This window comes from Ailuropoda melanoleuca, chromosome 11 (genome assembly GCF_002007445.2).
Source record: "Ailuropoda melanoleuca isolate Jingjing chromosome 11, ASM200744v2, whole genome shotgun sequence".
Lineage (NCBI taxonomy): Eukaryota > Metazoa > Chordata > Mammalia > Carnivora > Ursidae > Ailuropoda > Ailuropoda melanoleuca.
This window is the reverse complement of record NC_048228.1, coordinates 34,467,576-34,480,526: the sequence shown is the minus strand read 5'-3', so window position 1 is coordinate 34,480,526 and position 12,951 is coordinate 34,467,576. Positions and strand designations below refer to the sequence as shown.

The 12,951-nt window shown below is 35.8% G+C and overlaps 1 protein-coding gene across 11 annotated transcripts in view; it reads left to right on the top strand.

Annotated features, from left to right (window-relative positions):
- Positions 1 to 12,951, top strand: part of PDLIM5 (PDZ and LIM domain 5) — a 201,768-nt gene that overhangs the window by 55,502 nt on the left and 133,315 nt on the right. For all 11 annotated transcript variants that reach the window (XM_034671494.1, XM_034671493.1, XM_034671492.1 and 8 more), the window contains exon 3: positions 6,896 to 7,047. In XM_034671494.1, the coding sequence (XP_034527385.1) occupies positions 6,896 to 7,047 (152 nt within the window). The remainder of the gene's footprint in view (positions 1 to 6,895; positions 7,048 to 12,951) is intronic.

The following is a 12,951-nucleotide window of genomic DNA, read 5'->3' as shown; positions in this document are numbered from 1 at the left end:
GGAAATGGTGATATGAGGTCACCATCCTATGAGAATGGAGTTTGGAAAATTCAGAATTGGATAGTGGTAAGCAAAGAAAGAGGACACATGGAGAGCTCGTTCTGATCTTGTGGCATATTGACCTCTGTTGCTGAGTAAAGGAAAACTTAAGGCGTAGAGAAGCTGAAGGAATAGAGTGAATGAAGAAGGGATATTTTGTCTTTATTTATGGAGGGAAGGGGAAGCCAGAAGGTCTGACTGGTCAGTTTGAAAAGCTGTCTTCTCTGCCCTGCAGGTCCTTGAAACAGGCATCCTGCCTATGTGAATTGGCGGCATGGCGTAATAATGATAATAGTGAACATTTATTTTGCATTGTGTGGTATATGCTATGCTGGTGTTTTATTTATCTGCTTGAGAGCTCTGTCAGGCAGGTGGAATTGTAGTCCTCATTTTAAGGAGAGATAGATGAAGCTTAGAGAGGTCTAGTAAATTCATGTCATACAATCGAGAAATGGCCGAACATGAATATGAACTCATATTTGCCTGATTTCAAAGCCTATGCTCTGTACTATGTTCTTATTTGCTGTATGGACATAGGCAATCCCTTTGATGCTCTCTTTTTTCCGTCTGTAATACAGACTATAAAACTTCCTGATAATGGCAAAGAAAGATAGAGGGTCTCTCAACGTTGCTTACTTACTGTCGTTGCTCAGTAAATAGTCCTAATTACTTTTTCTGGGTCATTTCTTTCTCAGGATAGAAAAATATTACGTGAGAAGAGCTACTCCTCTAAAATGACTGAAGAAAATTTGCCTTTGGGTATTTCCTGGTCAAAGTCAGATGGGGGAATCCCAAGTCTGTGGTGCCTTTCATCCTTTCCCATATTACCCCCCCAACACAGACTCACAAAATCTACCCATCTGCTTACTGAAGACTGGACTTCTTTTCACGATAAAACTTCTTGTCATCCATAATTGCAGTATAAAAAGGTTAAAATGAATCCTTAGAGGTTTTAGTCCAAGTATAGGTGATTGATATTAGAGCCTTTCTCTTCTAGGTTAATGGGGAGGGTCAGTAGAGATACCATTTCTTGAAAGCATATAGTTGTCCTGGTTTACCCTCATTTCTGTATCAGTAAACAGAAGCTCAGGTGGTTCCAACATGTGCAGCCACGTGTGCTTGCAATTTAAGTGAGACCACAAAGCAATGTTTTTAAAGAAACATATAGCTACAATTAAGTTTATGGAAAAATTGGACAATGGTAATAAAAATGCATCTCAAGAGTAAAGGAGAAGCATTTGCTTGTGATTAGTTTGATTTATGCTGATCTTGACCCAGGAGCCTCCCACTACTGCTTCCTTCCTACACATTGTGCATTTATGAAATACACATACACTTAAGGCTGTCATATAATATTGTCAAGATTTACTGGTGACAGAAAGTTATTACTGTTTCAAATGAATGCAAGCTATTCAGACTTGCAAAAACAAAGAAAAAAATGAACTATGAAAATAGTAGCCTTGTAGTTTTTCCTTAACTGCTAACAATTCATAATAGTGCTACATCCTACCCAATTTAAGGGAAAAAAACCCCACATTTATCTTTCTAATAAGTAGATGGCTTGAGGAAGTGGGGATAAATGAAGCTCATAGGAGTAGTCAGTAAGATGCCATCTTTAACAAGTCTTAAATATGTTTCTCTACGTTGGGCCTTTCCCATTATACATAAAGCATTAGTTCAGGCTATTCAAGATCTTTAGTTTAAATTGTGAGAATAGAAAACCCAAGTTTCGAATACTAAGATGGTTGGAGATTTAGAAAAGATGTTAATATCAAAACCCAAGACGATTAATATTTCTGGCCTCAAAAAACTATAGACAAAGAGGAATTCGTTTGACAGTTTAAATAATTTGAAAGATTGTATAGATGGTTACGGGCATTTGTTTCCATTTCTGATCATTGATTGAGAAAAGGTTATGATTAAATACAATAAAGCTCTTCCTATCTATCTATCTATCTATCTATCTATCTATCTATCTATCTATCTATCTATCTATGAGAGAGAGAAACAGAGCATGAGCTGGGGGCAGAGGGGGAGAGAGAGAATCTTAAACAGACTCCATCCATGCTCAGCGCAGAGCCTGATGTGGGGCTCGATCTCATGACCCTGAGATCATGACCTCACCTGAGATCGTGACCTGAGCTCAAATCAAGAGTTGGATGCTTAACTGACTAAGCCACCCAGGTGCCCCACAATTAAGCTCTTCCTAATGCTTGTTAGATAAAAATATCAAGAGGAGTTGTGATATCTCTTTAAAAGTCCTAGGAAAAATATATCACTAACTATCCAAAATAGATTTACTTTGTTCTATTAGAAGTGTGTTTTCAGTTTTGACCTTACTTTGACCAGTTCAACCTAATGATTAATCAGAGATTCTCATTTTCAGATTAGATCCGTTTTTCTCTCTTTGATGAATTAAGTATATTTCTGCTAGAATTTACCATATTAAACTGCTGTGCCAATTTATTTCTTATTTACTATGGTTTAATTAGATATTTTTCTAATACTTACAATATTCAAAGTTCTTAGAGAAGAAAAAATTCTAAAACATGATCTCTGACTTTACAGAGCTTGTTTTAAAGTTGGAAACAGGTTGGTGACAAATTAGAGATGGCTCGTAATTCAGGCTTTAGCTTTATTCTAGATTGTAGGAAGCAAGAAGATATTTGAAGTTTTTTCACCCTTTTTATCAATAGTTGACATGATTGGAACTCTCCAGTATGAAGTGGTAATAGGGCCACCATTATGGAAATGTGAAGATGGAGGAAAGGGGGAGGAATATGGAGAGTTTGATGGTAGGAGTTCTTTAGAAAACTCTTGTGGTACTTAGTAGGCAAGGTCAGGGTGACATGTTGAGTATGAACTAGCATGGGAGAGGAATGGAAGGATACATACAATTTAGTAATTTCCCTAGATGTTGGTACCTATGGAAGAGGCAGAATTCACAGGGGTATAGGATTTCCATGCTCCACCATCTAAAAATAAGGGTGGCAGTTAGAGTAAAAGCAATCCTAAAAGGATAGATAGTTCTAAGAAGTTGGATTCGAACATCTTGAGACCGTGGGATCTTAGAATCTAGCAGACAGCTGGAACAAAGGAGTAAGAAAAGTTTTACCTAGTTATGACATTGGATTTGATTAGATTATTTTCTTTATACATTGTTCACTACCTTTATGTTACTACTGGATGAGAGTATTTAAATTGCTTTTGTTGGGTACATTTAGAGGAAATGTCCATAGGTTTCAGTTTCTATTTTAAGGCTACCTTAATGTGACAAATGGTGAGGTAATTTAGCTATGTTCTATTTCTGGTTATCTATCTGCCTACCTATGTATCTATCTATCTACCTATCTATATATTATCTATCTATTTTAATGCTTGACCTAAAATAAAGGTCAAGCATTGGCTAAAATAAAATCTGGGATAAATTATTTGATACTTTCTCTCATTATCAGGATTCAGATTTCAATTCATTTGCTCAGTTTGGAAAGGAATAGATTTTCCTTTGCTCTACCAATGAAGTCTTTCAGATTTAACTCTTTTTTAGGATTAGATCTATACCTTTGTACAGACAGGTCACAGGTAAATTTTTCTTTTATTTACTTTTTTTTAAATATTTTTAAAAGATTTTATTTATTTGTCAGTAAGAGTACAAGCAGGGAAGAGCAGGCAGAGAGAGAAGCAGGCTTCCCATTGAGCAAGGAGCCCGATGTGAGACTTGATCCCAGGACGCTGGGATCGTGACCTGAGCCGAAGGCAGCTGTTTAATGAACTGAGCCACCCAGGCGTCCCTTACTTATTTTTTTAAAGATTTATTTATGTATTTGAGAGAGAGAGAGAGAGAAAGCAGGGGGAGGGATAGGGGGAGAAGGAGAATCTCAGACTCCCTGCTTAGCATGGAGCCTGACATGGGGCTCGATCTCAAAACCCTGAGGTTATGACCTGAGCCAGAACCAAGAGTCAAATGCTCAAGCGACTGAGCCACCCAGGTGCCCCAGATAGATAAACTTTTAAAACTAGAAGGGACCTTTGAGATCATTTAGGAAACCCCCCACATCTCTCAGGTTAGTAATCTGAAGTCAAGGAAATAATAATAATAGCTAACATCTATTGAGCTCTTATCTCACCTAATCATTATAACAACCCTATAAATAAATCCTATAGAAAGCAGTGGCATTGCTGGCTTTTAGGAACAGTTTTCTTTGTAAATGTCCCTTACAATTTAAACAGTTTAGTTCTGTGCATTTGAGAAGAACAATTCATATATCTGTTATTAAATTAAGTGGTTTTTTATTTTTAAATTCATAAAAAGAAATAGTGGTTTATCTGTTATATCTGTTAATGTTGTAAAACTGTATCTTTTAATGTAGTTACTGCTGTTTTTAAAGATTTTTTCCCTACCCTACACAGCTTTCATATTTTAATAAGTATACCTGCCTTTATAGTATTTTAAACTATACTTAATAAAGTTCTATCTTAATTATTTTTTTCTTGATCCTGTGATTGTGAAAACTAGTCCATTTAATTTTTATTGAATTTTGGAACTACTTTGTCAATCATATATAATAAAAGGTGTGTATATGTGTGTATGCACAATATAGCTATGTGGATAAGTGTGCTGTGAGTTAAATTTTGATCTGCTTTGTTACTCTGGAAATTTTATTTCTTTAGTGTCAACATACTACTATTTCTTGCCCTTAAATATCTTGGCAACTGAGAAGATTGTTTCTGTTCGTGTAAAGATGAAAACAAAATCATGATATACTATGTATGTGATATACTATGTATGTGTTAGAGAATATTTCATTTGAAAGTTTTGAAATCTTTTTTTACACTTTGTATCTGTGAGATTTTATATAGCTTTGATCAAATAGGAATTTTTCTTACTAATTTCAAGAATTATTTTAGTCATTTGATAGTTGTATTTTAAAATGAAATAAATTTCTAATTATGTAAAATTTTAGTTTTTTCTAATTTCGCAGTTTTTTGTTTTATTTTTCTAATTAAGTAGGCTCTACACGCAGTGTGGGTCTCAAACTCACAACTCTGAGAACAAGAGTCCCATTCTCCACCGACTGAGCCAGCTAGGCTTCCCCCCATTTCACAATTTAAAACAAATGCCAGTGTTAAATAATGAATCTGTGACATCTGTTCATTCAGTATATATTTCGTGAAGGTCTGTAGTGTGCTGGGCACACTTCTAGCATTAGTAGAGAACGGAGAGGAACACAGACTCATCTGTGGCCCTGTCTCAATGGATCTAACCTTCCCAACTATTTTCTTGATTTTAGATACGATACTTGTTCTCATGTACTAAGATTGGTCTGCCTTGATCTTTATTTTTAAGGAAAGAGTTTGACAGCTGATGGTAATCAAAACCTAACCTGACTGAACATTTGATATCTATTTATAAATTGCTTTGCTTCCAAATTGTGAATTCCAGCACTCGGTGCTTGTTTAGTTTGCTGAGGGATATATTTTTTATTTTATTTATTTATTTTTTATTTTTATTTTCGAAGATTTTATTTATTTGAGAGAGAGACAACAAGCATGAGTAGGGGGGAGGAGCAGAGGGAGAGGGCGAAGCAGACACCCTGCTGATCAGGGAGCTTGACAAGGGGCTCTATCCTGGGACTCCAGGATTTATGACCTGAGCCAAAGGCAGATGCTTAACCCAACTGAGCCGAGGAGGCACCCTGGGATATATTTTTTAATCAAGAAGTAATTTTAGTAAGATGTTCTCCAAAATATATAGTTTTTTTTTTTCATTTTTTAAAACATTGTGGTAATCATAAAAGTCAACCATTTTAACTATTTTTAAGTGTACAATTCACTTGCAATAAGTACAGTTACAGTGTTGTACAGCCATCACTGCTATCCATTTCCAGAATTTTTTCATCATTCCAAAGAGAAACTATGTAAAATCCGTTAGTTTAAAGTATTTGAGGAATATTGGTTATTTTCTTTCTTTCTTTTGGGGTGAAGTCTTCCAGCAACCCAGTACTCAGTGTGATCAACTTATACTTACTGATTCTGAGCTTGTCATTTGAATTAGAATGGTTTCTCTTGATTTGTACTTGTTCAGTGTTTTAGGTATGTATTAAAATTACATTATGTTTCATTTTACTGTAATTTTATATTTGCTTCTTTGGAGCAGTGAAATAGATACATATAAACTTCGAAGGAGATCAAACTAAGTTATGTGAACACTTAGAAAATTGTTTAGAGAAGGGAAGAAAGATTGGGGATTAAAGACTGTGGTACACAAAAACATCTGAGTCTCAGACATGACTGGTTTCCTTCCCCTCCTACTAAATGCCTGGAGCTGGAAGCACATCTAGTGTAAAAGATATTTGGGCCTGTGATCTAAAAAAATTCAGTACCCCAAACACTGGGTAGGAATTGGACTCAATAGGAAGGATTGTTCAGTAGATCCTCTGTCTGTGCTACTCTTTGTGCTCAAACAAAAGTACAGCCGTTTAAAGAGTTTTAAGCATTCTTTCTAAAAGAGTTTAAATACCCTATTCACATTGCAGATGCTAAAATATAGTTTCCTTGGCTGTTTCTCTTCCTCATTCATAACAATCACATGCTACTGTTACACAAAGAAATGCAGAAATTATCAGGGAACCTTTTTCAGAAAAGTCTTTCAGTTTTTTAAAGAGCAAATAAGAGTTTAAGAAAATAAACATGAAAGTCATTTGAATTTTAACTTTACCTATTAATCAAGGTAACATTACTTTGTCTAGAAGTATATTAATATACTTTTGATTACAGGCAAAAGTATAATTTTCGTCTGTGTTTATTATTCTGTTTTTTAAAGAGTGACACTCCTAATGAAATATATTTATTTCAGCTCAAAGATGGCGGCAAAGCATCCCAGGCAAATGTGAGAATAGGCGATGTGGTTCTCAGCATTGACGGAATAAGTGCCCATGGAATGACTCATCTTGAAGCCCAGAACAAGATTAAGGGTTGTACAGGCTCTTTGAATATGACTCTGCAAAGGTAATTTGCATTTTGTTTGCCTCTGAGAGAGAAAAAAGTTCTGAGGAGTGTGTTTTTGTGTATCTGATTTGTGGTATTAACTAAGAAGTTTCTACTACCTTTCTTTCGCGTAAATAAATTTAAAAAATATAATCGGATTTAAATTGAGTTATCAAGCAGTATGAAAAATTGCTGGAAGCTTTGAATGATTTCCCCATAAAAAGACATGCATTCATGTACTCCTAAAAATTGTGTGTACAGTTTTAGAAAATCTAAGAATTCCTGAAATTTCTCAATAGAGTGCAGGCTAAAAATTCTTATTATAGGGTAAAATTCTTGGCTTTAATATTCTGAGTAGTGTATTAGAAGGTATGCTTTTAAGATACGGTTTGGCTTTTCTTAGTATGTCTTTTGCCCTTTTTTTCCTAGATAGAAGAAAATATTTTTACTTTTGAAATGCAGATTTTCCAAACTTACCATTTTTGTCACTCTGGCCTCAGTTATAGCATAGCTAATCATCTCATTGATTGTAATATATCAGGCATTTTGAGTATTTCAACATTTGACCTCCCTTGAAATCATGTGGACTGCTTGCTAAAAATAGTGATAGGCATCAGAATATCTGAAAGGACCAAGAAGTATATTATAGTAATTCCCTATGATTATTATGAATTATAAAGTTATAACTACAGCAGTATCTTGGGCCCAGGGGAAGGGAGGTGAAAGAGAGTGGGGAGAGGGTGACTGAATGATAGCTTTCAGCCTTTAAGGTTTATTAGGAAAGTAGCTATCATTTATCAGCTGGGTATGGAAGGTTTTAAATAAGTCTTATTTTTGATGATTACAGGTGTTCTCTATTTCTATAAAATTTGGAAAACACCATCCACCCCCCCCCAAAAAAAAGTCTCAGAGGCTTCTATAAATTATTGTGTATATTGTTAATTTTTAAGAGGGGAATAACATTATGTGGTACCAAATGTATTTGGCTATGGAAGCTTTTTTTCTTGAAGCCTCTCCTGGGACTATTTAAAGGATATATGCAGGGTAAGTTATGTACTTCCCTGGAAGCGTATCAATTTGGTCTTAAAACTGAATAGGAGAAATTTTTGTGAACTTAGACTTACAGATTTACTTTGATGTAACCAGCCCCCCCCCTTTGTGTGTGTGTGTGGGTGGGGGAGAAATTCCTGTCAGTGGGACTGTTCGTCAAAGGTTATTTATATTTAAAATTTTTTTTTTTTTTAGATTTTTTTTTTTAATTTATTTATTCGACAGAGCTAGAGACAGCCAGCGAGAGAGGGAACACAAGCAGGGGGAGTGGGAGAGGAAGAAGCAGGCTCCCAGTGGAGGAGCCTGACGTGGGGCTCGATCCCACAACGCCAGGATCACGCCCTGAGCTGAAGGCAGACGCTTTAACCGCTGTGCCACCCAGGCGCCCCTATATTTAAATTTTGATAGCTGTTAGGTGTACATTTTAATGCATATAAAGGAGTCAATGAGAAAAAAAGTAACCTTGCTAAAAAGTTCTATTTTTGTAGTGTCCTTTTCGTTCTATGTACTGAGATCTATAACACAAAATTATTGTTACCAGTTAAATGAAAAGTAATCATTTTTATTTGTGGTCATTTTTACTAAGTATGTATTTTGAAAGGGTACCACAAAGTCAAGAAGCTTAGATATTAGATTAGAAGCTTAGATACATATTATTTTCTTTTGAAAATACTCTGGTTCTCCTAAGAATAGATGAAAACCAGATGTTACCTTGTTTTTTTGCATTTCCAATTTAAATAATCTGTTATTGACCCCTAATAAAGATTCTTTTAAGCTACTTAAATATGAAATTTAACAAACCAAGTCATTCTAAACATTTGGTGATACTGCTTAATCTTGTCTTCATATTTCTGATATTCAGGGCCCAAAATATGAGAGAGAATTTGAGTCCTGTTATTATTCATTGTAATTCTCAAATTTTTGAACACTTCTTGTGTTAAGTAGTGTCAACTTGAAAAGAGATTTGCATTTAAAACAATTTATAATATAACATTGACAATACTACTGGGGCACCTGGATGGCTTAGTCGGTTTAGTGTCCGATTCTTGATTTTAGACGTCAGCCCATGTCATGATTTCAGGGTCGTGAGATTCAGCCCTGCGTTGTGCTCCTCGTTGTGTGAGGAGCCTGCCTAAGTTTCTCTCCATCCTTCTCCCTCTGCACCTACCCCCCGCCACGAGTTCAAATGCGTGCTCTCTCTCTCTCAAAAAAAAAAAAAAACGAAAAACAAAACCCATAACATTAACAATACTACTAAAGAAATTTTTTTTTGCCTTTCAAGGAAAATATAAATCTTTGAATAGTTTCAATCTTTCCCTATACTAAGTTGCTTCTCTTCCTAAGTTCTCTCTTATATCGCAGCAAATATTTTTTCTTCCACTTATTTCTGAATTTGACAACAGCATCCTTAGTTGGCCTGTCACCTTACCCTCTTTATTCCATCTGTTAGCCACCCGACTGTTTTGTAGTCTCCTTCCAAACTGAATAACCTACAACAGTACTTGTGCCATGTAACAACTCTTTTCTTCTTAAACATGTACTTTTCTTCATGAATGTGTAGTATTTCCCTTTACAGACTTGTAGTCCAGTTTCCCTTGAAGAAGAACCTGAGATAGAATTCATGTACAAGTATTATATCAAGAGAGGTCTTTGAAATGTTACAACGAAGTGACTGAGGCAGGATTGGGAAGAAGAAGAAACTGAGATGAGCAAGGATGTGGTTTCAGGGGATATCTAGCTTCAGCTTGATCCAGGAGGTAACTTCGGGACAAAATTATATCATAGAGCCTGTCTTGCCTTGAGGCAAAGGAACAGGGCTTGTGTTCATCCTGTCTTGGATATGTTAGTCACTGGCCACCAGTTTTCCTGGACATGTACGTGTGTGGATGTGTGTGCGTATGCATGCAGCGTAGGGGGAAGGAGGTAGCTTCTGTTGCTTACACAGAAAGTTGCTGGTGTGAACTGTTAGCGTTTCCTGAGTGGCTGTACCAAACCGGTGTAGAAGTCTTCCAGGGGACACAGGCTGGGTGCAGCATGTGCTATGAGATTCCATCCACACTTGAGTCCACTTGTTCAGAGGATTAGGTTCTCTGTGATCTAGACTCAAATTGTCCTCCCAGATCATCCCTACTCATCAATGAGTACTATCATTTTATTTAAGTTTCTTACTCTCCCTCACCTGCCTGTCTTTCCTCTCATGAAATTCACTTCACCTAAGATGCCTCCTCACCTCTTCACGGCCAACACAAGCCTCTACGTCCACAAAACCCATGTTGAACCTCATCATCTACCTGTTGTCTTTTCTCATTTTTGCAACTTATTCATTTTTCCCCCTCTGAGCTCCTATGACAAGTTTATACCATTTGATTCGGAATTTAATTATGTGCTAGGTATAACCAGGAATAACGAGGCAGATTTCGTGAGTCATAGAAATGAACCTAATTAGTTAATAGTCATGTCCATGTATTTAAATTACTCCATGTATATTAGTTCTGCTCCAGCTAGACTCCTTGAAAGCAAAGACCATGTTTTTTGCATGATCTGTGTTGAACAACGTCTTGTATAGTTTTATGTTCTGAATGTCTAATCAGTATTTGATGGATACCAGCATTAATTCCTAAACTTGGAATCATTTATTTATTCCACAAGTAGTTTTTGAGCTTTTACTACGTGCCAAGCACTGTTATGGATGCTGGGGACATACAGTGAGCAAAACAGACAAAAATCTCTGCCTCACAGTGCTGACCTTTTAGCAGAGATAGACAAAAACAAGTAAGTAAAAGCATGTATCATATCACACGGTGGTAAGTGTTATGGGGGAAAATAGAGCACGTAAAGGAGATAGGGAGTGCAGGGGTAGGGAATTGCAAGGTTAAAATAGAGTGGTCAGGAAAGCTTCAGTGAGAAGGTTATTGGATATGTGGGTCGTGCATGTCCTAGGCAGAGGGAAGAAGTGTTACAGCGGCCTGAAGGGAGTCCAGTAGGCCTGGAGCAGAGTGAGTGAAGGCGGCGTGAGTGAGTGAAGGTAAGAGGTAAGGTCAGAGAGGGACCAGAAGTGGCTTGAGATGGGGCAGAACTTGTAGAGCCTTGTGGGTCACCGTAATGTTTGTAATCAAATTTAAGTTTTCCTGGACCTAAAAAAATTGTGAGAAAGCCTTAAAGAGTTGTAGCTGCCTGGCCAAATCTATAGCAAGGTCTGGGAGAGAAATGACTTCATTGTTGGAAGGAGGGGCTAGAAGGAGGAGCAGACCAGGCTTCTCCCCAAGTCTTGATAGTGGTGGCACTGCCTTTTCCTTTTAGCGCTGTCAGAAACGCTGGATGGTTGCCACTTTTGCAGAGTTCTGCTCACCTCCACCCAAGAATCCCCAGGGGGAGAAGATAAGAGAAAAGCCATTTTTGTTTTTGAAATGAAAGTTACCAGCAATTTTGTTTTGTGAATTTTTTTTGCACTAAGTATTATTGATATGTATCAATTCATTAAATAAATATTAGTATATACACTTAATTGATTTCTTCTTTAGGCCTAACCTCAATATCTGAAAATAGGATTTAGATAAGAAAAAGTAAGATAAAGATACTTGCTTATGATTAAGGTTTTGTAACTGTTTTTTCCTATCTAATCTAATTTGGGGTATTTAATAAAGCAAACATATTTTCTCTCTGTAATATCCAAAAAAGATAAGACTTGATTCACTGTGTTCTGGGTATCTAATGAATACAGAGGTGTGGAAAATTTCATTTTAATTTGTCTTTTATCCTTGGACTAGGATTGGAAGTTTCTTTCTTTCTTTCTTTTTTTTTTTTCACTCTTGCAACTGGAACTGATTCTGAGTACAACTGGACAATGAAAAATTCTATTTGAAATTATTTTTCCTCATGGTGAAATTAGGCAAATAGCAGTATCCTTATTTTTAAATATCAATTGCATTTTGCCTATACTTTTCTCCAAGTCAGAGTGGATCATTTTTCAAATTATATTTCAGCTAATGAAAGAAGAAAATTACTTTCTAAAGCTTTGATGTCAATAACTATTAACTAACTACATTAGAATTAGATTCTATGAATAAGATTTTTAACTGTTTCATTTTATTTCAGTAGTTTTCTACATAACACAGATAAACTTGCTACTTACTTGCTGTATGAATTGAAGCAAGTCAGTAAAGTTCTGGTACTTAATTTTCTTGACTATAAAATGAGGTCATGGGTGATTTCTATAAGTTCCCTTAGATTCTGGTTCTTGTTCTGATTTTTCAGCTGTAAATGGATAAGTTCCCTAGAGCTTGCTATTAGATCAAACTAACTTAGGTTTGCTTATTTTGGCTGAGCAAATCAGGAAATTGGACTTTCTTCATTGGAGTTATCTTAAACTGTGCCAGGTTAGCAAAGTGACTTGTACTATTCTGCTGACTTTAAGGTGAAAGGTAGGTCAGATGGATATTCAAACGGCATTTAATCATAAAAAATACTTTATTTGTCCTTATTTTATATTTTAAAATTTTAAAATTTAAAATTTTATATTTTTAAATCTCAGAATCACAGAAAAAATATAAATATGTGTAGCTTTTCTAATCTTCCTTGTTTTTTACTGTACTGGTAGTGACAGGTCTGTGACTTTTTTTTGTTCCTTAGGCTTCATTTAGTGTATAATGTATTATGATTGGAAGTGAAAGATCTAGAAGGATTGAGTTTTGAAAAATATTGATGTACTCTCTTTCTGCCTTCCCCTTCCTCATCCTTCAAACAACAACAACAACAAAATTGTCAGAAGTGCAGTAACTACTACTAATGAATGGCAGACTGTAATAACTTAATAGGCTCACTGAATTACAAGAAAAAAAGAAAAAAGTAGCTGTTTTACCAGACCGAAGCTATTAG